The 9,515-nt window shown below is 42.3% G+C and overlaps 1 protein-coding gene across 1 annotated transcript; it reads right to left on the bottom strand.

Annotated features, from left to right (window-relative positions):
- Window positions 1-6,354: 6,354 nt before the first annotated feature.
- On the bottom strand, window positions 6,355-8,044 carry LOC145820672 (uncharacterized). Its single transcript, XM_082917150.1, has 2 exons — window positions 7,624-8,044; window positions 6,355-7,537 (listed from the first exon to the last, which is right to left on the bottom strand). Exons 1-2 carry the CDS (start codon window positions 8,027-8,029, stop codon window positions 6,372-6,374), a joined length of 1,572 nt encoding a protein of 523 aa, XP_082773276.1. The 5' UTR covers window positions 8,030-8,044; the 3' UTR covers window positions 6,355-6,371.
- Window positions 8,045-9,515: the final 1,471 nt, after the last annotated feature.

Here is a 9,515-nt window from a genome sequence, read left to right as displayed (position 1 = left end):
AATTCAGGCTTCGAAAGAAGTTTGATTCAACTGAATTCAGAGATTTGGTCGAACTGACCTATAAGGTGTCTCGATATGAAACATTATTAGAAGAGGAACAAGATCGAAATAATGCATCATATAAGACATATTATAGAGATCCTAATTATGAAATAGATGCAGCAGAGATTGTAGGCAAAGAACCTGTAATCTGTGAAGCATTAATTCGTAAGGATACAACTATAGACCAGCAGTTTAAAAAGAAAGACTTTCACAGAAAATACTCTTTCGATTTAACAAAAGCAGATGACATCTTTGATCATTTGCTCGCGGCTAATTTCCTTAAGTTGCCTAAAGGAGTAAAACTACCATCTCCGGATGAACTGAAAGGAAAAGTATACTGTAAATGGCATAATTCTTGGTCTCACTCGACTAAAAACTGCATTGTTTTTCGAGACAGGATCCAAGAACAGATTCGGAAAGGAAGTTTGAAGTTCTCAGCTAAAACAGAAAAAGCCATGGGAATTGACAGTGATCCCTTTCCAGAAGTTGGAGAGGCAGCAGCCAATGTCATTACATCAGATTTCCAGAACTTGTCCTTGACAGAATTGGAGGAAGTCAATGTGCAGATGCATGTTGCTAATCAAACCAACGTCAAGAAGAATACTAGAAGACTACCAGTTATTGAACAAGGTTCCTCACACCAGATGGAATGTTCTGATGAAGAGTCACTGGATGATGATTCTTTAGAAGCAGCAGTGATGCAGAGAATGTGCCCCAGGTGCAGACTCAGTTACAAGTGGTTGAAGGGGCTTCCAACTGATGGGAAGCAATACTACAGGGATGTTCAGAGACGTCCTAAATCAACCAATGCTTACAACAAAAGGCCGTATCCGGCTAGTGATAGGCAGAGACCACCAGTGGTTGAGCCTGTGGTAAACAGAATGCATGACAAAGGCAAGGAACTCTTGCATGAATCCAGACCACATAACTATTATAGAATGCAGAGTAGCCATTCTGAAAGAAAGCTGGAGAGGAGTTCAGTCCATGGAATCAAAGCCAGAGATTGGCTCCCTAGATCAGTTTCACGCAGGTCAGAAAATGGTCACCCTTATCGAAGGTCTGAACCAGATTCAAAACATGAGGACAAAACCAAGCACTTACCTTCACGGCCAGTTTCGAAGATGGCTTCGAAGGTGGAAAAAGGCAGGTCAGCTTCTGAATCAGTAAGCTCATGGGTACCTGGGGTCCCGGATTGGTTTGTAATGCAAAACAAACCTAGGGAGGTACGGGCTTATGGAGATACTGTAAACCAAGGCAGGATGATCAAGCCTCCTATGGTGGCTCCGAACAACTGGGTACTGCTTAAACACCCAAAGACGAGGGAACCCGACATGATCCCAGTCATCTCAAGATCACAGAGGAGAAAAATTCAGCGCAGGTACACCCAGTACCAAAAGGATCTGAAGGAAGGTGGAGAAAATTCTTCATCAGTCAAAACGGAAGGGAGGAAGAACCTAAAATCAGACCATGCTCCAAAGCCAGTTCCACAGAGCACAGTGGTTTGCAGCCGAGAACAGTTGGCCAAGGTTCATTCTGAACTGAAAACCAGAGAAAAGGCCAGTTTGGTAGGGTTGGAGAAAGCTCTGATGGAAACAGATAGTGAGACTGAAGAAGAGATTAGCGTGAGTCAGAAGAAAGAAGTTGTGGAGGAAGAGATGTTTGAAGCCTTCATGGCTGAGCAAACGTTTCTGACTAAAGAGCCAGTTGAAAAAAATCCTTCGAAGGGATCAGTTAGTGATGAAATACCAGAATGCATCATGCAGGATGTTTCTGAGGGAGTCAACCAAAGTAACCAAGAGGGGAAACAAGTACAGCCAGCCATCCAGTTTGGCTCGTTTCCCCCAGTATCAGTAAACATGGTGCACATATTGCCACAAGAATTTCAAGCTGGAGATGAGAATCAAGAGGGGCAGGAAGCTGACCCAGTTCAGATCTCCAGTGAAGATTCACAAGCAAGTATGGTGCAAGATAACTTCGAAATGGTCATCCCGATGGAAGATGGATATGAGGGTGAAGAGGTGGTAAGCATCAATCTATCATATCCATTTGAGTACCCCTCGGATTCGATGACACAGCACGTCAGGCCCTTGTACATCAAAGCTTTCTTTGATGGGGTACAGCTGAACCGAGTCCTAGTAGACAATGGGGCAGCAGTGAACCTTCTCCCGAAATCTTCTTTGAAGAAACTAGGGAAAAAGAATCCCAGGTTGATACCAACCAGCACAACCATTGCTGGATTTGCTGGAGATAAACAAATGGCTCAGGGGATTCTACCCATTAATTTAAGTGTGGGAACCAGGGATTGTATGACAGCATTTTTCGTAATCGACAGTAATGCTAAATACAATGCTTTGCTTGGAAGGGACTGGATCCACACTAACAAGTGTGTGCCTTCTTCTTTACATCAGAAAATCATGATGGCCTTGGGCAATGGAGAGACAGAGGAGATCGACGCAGATCCTCAACCCTTCATAGCCTGTGCAGACTTTGCGGAGGCTAAATTGTATATTGAGGGAGTGACACCTCTCAGTATACTGTTGAAAGATGACAATTCAGCCGAAGTGACGGCTGATGAAGAGGTGACACACCTGAAGCACTTAGTCCAAAAAAGTGCTGGTGAAGAGGTCGTCCTTAGAGATGACAATGATGCCTGGTTATAGGCAAAGAGAGGAATCACCAGAAGCCAAGTCCTTGGCTTTGATCAAGTTTTCAGCATTGGACATAAAAGCAATAGTCCAGAAAGTTCAGGAGCAAGAGAGAGAGGCCATGATAATTGGCTGCAAACAGCAGCAGCAACAGGCTAGAGTCTTGACTCTTGGTAAGTACTGTGCCTTGGACATTGAAACAAAAGTCCAAGAAATACAGGAAGAGGAAGCCTTGTGGACAGATTTTGTCTATGAGGAGGAGGGCAGAGATGTTGAACTGAAGAACTTAGGGGCAGAACCAAGCTCGAAGATCACTTCAAAGGCAGCAGAAACTAGAGGGAGTTCTCATGCACAAGATCCTTTAGAAGAAGTAAATCTAGGGGAAGGTTCTGTACAACAGCCCACTTATGTAAGTGCTTGTTTGAATGATCTGGACAGAAACCAGCTTTTGGTTGTTCTGAAGAAATTATAATGAACTACCAGGATTGGACAGGTCATTAGTGGAACATAGGCTCCCTATGAAGCCTAATTTCAGGCCCTATAAGCAGAGACCAAGAAGGATGAGTCCAGAAGTAATTCAGAAGGTCAAGGAAGAGATCCTTAGACTCCTCAAGGCAGGTTTTATTAGAACAGCCAGGTATGTTGAGTGGCTATCTAATATTGTGCCTGTAGTCAAGAAGAATGGCAAAATGAGGGTATGTATCGATTTCAGAAATTTAAATCTAGCAACTCCCAAAGATGAGTACCCTATGCCTATAGTGGACTTGCTGGTAGATAGTTCAGCAGGTCACCAAGTCTTGTCAATGATGGATGGGCATTCCGGCTACAACCAAATATGCATTGCAGAGGAAGATATCCACAAGACAGCGTTCAGATGTCCTGGGAATATTGGCACCTTTGAGTGGGTTAAAATGCCATTTGGTCTAAAGAATGCTGGAGCTACATACCAAAGAGCCATGAACACTATCTTTCATGATCTTATTGGAGGATATCTGGAATGTTATATTGATGATATTGTAGTTAAATCCCAATCCATGAAAGAGCACCTGTTTCACTTAGAAGCAGCTTTTGAAAGGATGAGGAAGTTCAAGTTAAAGCTCAATCCTCTTAAATGTGCTTTTGGGGTATCATCTGGAAATTTCTTGGGCTATGTTGTTCATAAGAAAGGAATACAGATTGATCAGAATAAAGCCAAAGCAATCATCGAAGCCAAACCCCCATCAAGTAAGAAAGAATTACAAAGGTTCCTTGGGCAGGTTAACTTTCTTCGAAGGTTCATTTCTAACACTGCAGGGAAAACTAAAATATTTTCTTCCTTGTTAAGGCTGAAAGATGAAGAGGAATTTGTGTGGACAGCAGAGCATCAGATTGCTTTCGAAGGTATCAAGGCCTATTTGGCTAAACCTCCAGTGCTGATGCCACCAAAGGGGAACAAGCCCTTGAAGTTATACATAGCTGCAGCAGAGGATTCATTGGGAGCTTTCTTAGCCCAAGATAATGAAGAAGGCAAGGAGCAAGCTATTTATTACCTTAGTAGGTTTTTAAGTTCGTGTGAATGTAAATACTCAGCTGTTGAAAAGCTGTGTCTTGCTTTGTATTTTGCTGCAATAAAATTAAGATATTATCTTTTGCCTACAACTGTCTTGGTAATTGCAACCACAGATTTGGTTAAATATATGTTATCTAGACCAATGTTGAGGGGAAGAATTGGCAAATGGATACTTGCCTTATCAGAATTTCATCTAGAATATGTCCCTCAAAGGGCAGTAAAAGGGCAGGTTTTAGCCAATTTCTTGGCAGACCATCCATCTCAAACTGAGAACCAGGAGATCATGGAACTTGGTATGACCAGTGTTGAGCCATGGCAAATGTGGTTCGATGGGTCGAAAGCAAATGGGTTAATTGGAATTGGTATTGTAATCAAGTCTCCACAGGGGACAGAAACTACCCATGGTTTTAGAGTGGATGAAGCTACCTGTTCCAATAACCAGGCTGAATATGAAGCCTTAATTGTGGGACTAGAGATTCTTATTGGATTACAAGTACATGCAGTTGACATATTTGGGGATTCTCAATTGGTGATTAACCAAGTGAAAGGAATTTTCAAGTGTCAAAGCATAAGTATCTTGCCATATTATGTTGTTGCATTACATTTGCTTTCTCAGTTTCAAATAGCAAATGTAACCCATGTTCCAAGATTCTTGAACAATAGAGCCAATGATGTGGCTCAAAAGGCTTCGAACTTCAAGAGAAGGGATAATACCCAAAGGGACATAAGCCAAACAACATATCAGAGATTAATTCAACCTTTGAATAAAAGGAATGTGATCTTGGAAGTCAATCATAATGACTTACAAGAACAAGATTGGAGGCATCCAATAATGCAGTACTTGGCTGGTCCATCTTCGAAGGCCAGTAGAAAAGTTAAATTGCAGTCTATGCAATATATGATATATGGTAATGCTCTCTACAAAAGGGGGGGAGATGGCTTATTGTTGGAATGTCTAGGCCCTAAAGAAGCATTAACAGCCATGGCTGAGGTTCATGAAGGCATCTGTGGTGCTCATCAACCTGGTGTAAAAATGAGATGGTTGCTTCGAAGGCATTCCTATTATTGGCCAACCATTCTTAAAGACTGCATAGAATATGCAAAGGGGTGTCAGGCATGTCAAAAGCATGGCACAATAAGGCACGTGCCCATAACTGACCTACATGCAGTAGTAAAGCCTTGGCCATTCAGAGGGTGGGCCATGGATATGATGGGAAAAATACACCCACCTTCTTCGAAACATCATTGTTTCATTCTAGTGGCTACTGACTACTTCACTAAATGGGTCGAAGCTAAGCCATACAAGGCTGTAGACCAAACAGAGGTTATTGGTTTTATTAAAGATTTGATCCATAGATTTGGAATCCCGCAAACCATAACAGTTGATAATGGAACTGTGTTTGATGGGAAGATGGTGAAGGCTTTTGCGGCAGAATTTGGAATTAGCCTTGTTAATTCCACACCCTATTATGCACAAGCTAATGGTCAAGCTGAGTCATCCAATAAGTCCTTGAAAAAAGGAATACAAAAGGTTGTGGATGACAATCCCAGGGATTGGCATAACCTATTGTTGGATGTTCTGTGGGCATATAGAACCTCACCGAGGTCAAGCACAGGGGTCACTCCTTATGCCTTGGTGTATGGACATGACGCAGTCTTACCAGTGGAGATTAATGTCAAATCTTTGAGAGTAAGATGTCAAGATCAATTGAATCCTGAACAATACCATCAAAGTATGTGCTTAGAATTAGAAGGCATAGATGAAGCCAGAATTTTGGCATTAAATAGCATTCTTTTCCAAAAGAAGAAAGCAGCCGAGAATTATAATAAGAAAGTCAAACACATTGGCTTTGATGAAGGTGATTTGGTATGGAAGACAATACTCCCAATTGGGATTAAAAGCCATAAGTTTGGCAAATGGTCACCTAATTGGGAAGGTCCATATCAAATTCATAGGGTTCTGCCTTTCGGAGCATACCATTTAAGAAATTTGAATGGTTATGTACATCCCAAAAAGATTAATGGCAGATATCTAAAACCTTATTTTCCAACCGTTTGGGAGACACAAGGGATAGAGTAAACACCATATGCAAAAACACAAAGCTTGTTCAAATTATATTCAAAATAGTGTGCTTTCATAAAGAATCAAGTACATTATGCCACAAGTTGGCCCAAAAATCATTACAATGCTTTAATTGTTTTTGTACAATAGCTTTCCTATTACTAAGGGAAGGAAATAATTGAATAGCTGCAGCCATGTTTTCTTTTCGATCAGCCAGTCCTTGATTGGTGATGTGCAATTTCTTATCAGTTCGAACCAAGGCTTGGTTTACTGCAGCTAACTCCTCTTCGAGCTGAGCTTTCTTCTCCAGAAGTTGGACTCGAAAGTGGGAGGCAGAAGAGTGTTGTTCTTTCAGAGTTGATACTTCAGTATGCACCTGAGAAACAAAACTCTGGTCCTTAACCAGCTTATCATCCGCAGCTTTAGCAGCATGGCAAATGTTGAGATAGAAATCAATAGTAGCTGCAGCCTGAGATAGATGACTTGAAACACTCATGGCAGACTGCTCAGCAATGTTACAGCATTGAAGGAACCCGTTCCTGATGATAGGCCTTTGTAGAGCCTCGAAGGGGATCCTCGAAAAGGAAGTCAACAGTTGCAAGCATGTGTCCAAATCTACTAAAGGTACAAAAGGCTTGTTGCTGGAGGAAGGAGAACTCTCGAAGATTTCCAAAAGGGAGTTAGCCAAGGCTAATGGCTCAGCTTCAGTAGTAGAAGTAGGAGAGGTAGAAGGAATGTCAAAAAGACTAGCTAGTCTTTCTTCAAAAATGTCTACCTCATCCCTTGACATGAAGGGCATAGAGAGTGTTGTGGTGGAAGACACAAAGGGCTGCATAGGGATGGGAGAAACAGATGGAGCATCTTTGGCAGCCTCTATGGTCTTGGCCACCAGCAAATCAAGTGAGGAAGGGCTGGAAGTAGGCATTGGTGATGAGTCATGAATTGGAAAATTATCGGCATCCCCTGAAGGAGAATCAACTGCCATGCGAGATGAAGTAGCAGTAGGAGGAAGAGTGAGGATCGAAGAAACAAACTGAGGCAGATCAAGAGTCAAGAAAGGGAGGTATGGCTCTAAGCCAAGGAAAAGAGATGCAGGGATACTCGGCCTCGGTAAAGACGTATCGAATATAGGCTTAGGAAGTGGGAGCGTGATTTGAATGGTTTTCACGCGTTGCATCTGATCAACTTCGACTGAAATTGGGGAAGTTTCCGTTGGGAAGATTAATGCAGTGGTCGTTGCTGTAAAAAGAAGAAAATGTGAGGTAATGTCAAGTCTTAGTCTTGAAAAGTCGACAAGAAAAGAATAAAGGCATGCAGAAACTTACTTGTCCCAAGGAATTGTTGCTGCTGCCTCTCCTCAGCTCTTTCAAGAACAACTATGGCTTTGGGATATTCTTGTTCTACAACCTCATGGATGGGATCTTCAAACGAGCTGGTAGCTAGAACAGTGATCTTCCTCCTCTTTTCTATTACTTGAGCAATTGTCTCGGAATCAGAATCTTCGGTAAAATCGGAAGGAGAAACGGTAATTTTTCTTCTCCTTTTCCTTTGAGTTGGAATCATTCGCTCCTCCATTGTCTTCTCGACCTTTTTAGGTTGGGGTCCAGACTCTTCAAAAGTGAGCTTCTCCTCTTCTTCCCTAGCGGCTATCCCCTCTTGAGCCAATTGAGGGTCTCTTTTGTTTCTTTTCAAGGGAGACTCCTGTTCTTGATCATTTTCTTCTTCCTCCATCTCTGGAAGTTCAGTTTTTTCCCTTTCTAGCTCAAAGAGTCTCTTCTTCTTTTGTTGTTGACCACCTTCATAAAAGAAGGATTAGAGATAAGATAGCAAGCATTATATGAAGAGGTTAGAGAAAAGGAGAAAGGGGTACATACTTCGAGTGACCCTGGGAGGAATTGAAGCAGCAGAAGTAAACTGAGTTGTAGCAGTTACTGTAATTGGAATAGTGGAAGAAATGACAGTCTCAGCTTCTTTGGGCTTGGGCACATCCAGCACCTCCAATAGGTTTTGAGAGGAGATGGCCAAATAAACTTCCATGTTGCTCACCCACCAATTTTGATATCTCTTCAATGCAGTACCATGAGGGGAGAAAGGGATGAACTCAAAACTGGCCAAATCATCCATAAACTTGAAGGTTGCCTCTTCTAATCTCGATTTTCGAACCTTCAAATCCCTCTTAGTAAGACTCAGATTGGTGTTGCTGCAAAGAGGTATTGGAACTCCTTGTGTGAGGCCAAATTGTCTAGCAAATTGAGCAGGACAATAAGGCTCAGCTATGCATTTATAGGCTCTGGGGTTGGTGGTCCCAATAAACAGTTCCCTAGGGATCAGTAGGGAAGCCCACATATCTTTATGAATAGGCAAAGCACAGAGCCTATCACTAAGGAAGTGATTTAACCAGGTTGGACCTATGCTAGCTTCGAAGGGACGGAAACGATGATCAGGAAGAGCAGCTGGTAGTTGATGAAAGAAGGAGAAATAAAAGGCAAAAGTAGCTGGATAAAGTGAAGCATTGGCCAGTTTTATGCCATGAGTGAGGGAGTGTAGCCCAGAAAATTTAAGACATTTGGATTGTAGTTCAGAAAAATAGGCAAAGAGCCAAAGCTGAAGAATCCAAAATGGTCCCCCTTGATTGGCATCTAGGGGTTTCTCACAAAAGAGGGAACAAACTCTATATACATGACCCAGAATGTATGGGGCTAAGGCTATTCTTTTCTGCAAAACCAAGGCTTTGGCAAGAGGAGCAAATTCGAGCATGATTCTTTGGGAGGAGGTGCAGAAAAGAAATTTGCAAAGCCAATATAATAAAAAGGAAAAGAATTCCCTATCAGTTACTGGACCCATTCTTTTGTTCTCGACTCTAACAAAATCACTGTAAGATACATTAAGAGAGGGGAGGGAGAAAGGGACTACTAAGTCAGGAAAATCTGGTGTGATGGGGGTACCAATGGGGGATACTCCTAATAGGTGGCAAATATCAAGAACAGTGGGAGCCATCATCCCACACCTAAACTGAAAGAAATTGAAAATAGGGTTCCAGAAACATAAAGCAGCGGGGATTAGAAAAGGGTCTTCTGGGATAGTTACCCTAGATAGTCGAAGAGCATCAAGAAGGCAGAGTTCTTGAAGGTCCAATGTCCTAGCAGGGACAACTCGGTCGTACCATTCTTGCCACTCTGGTCTCATCGTGGGCCAGCATCGGTGAGGACGATTGACT

Source organism: Camellia sinensis, chromosome 2 (assembly GCF_055761805.1).
Source record: "Camellia sinensis isolate YWXY chromosome 2, ASM5576180v1, whole genome shotgun sequence".
Lineage (NCBI taxonomy): Eukaryota > Viridiplantae > Streptophyta > Magnoliopsida > Ericales > Theaceae > Camellia > Camellia sinensis.
This window is presented reverse-complemented; position numbering and strand designations above follow the sequence as displayed.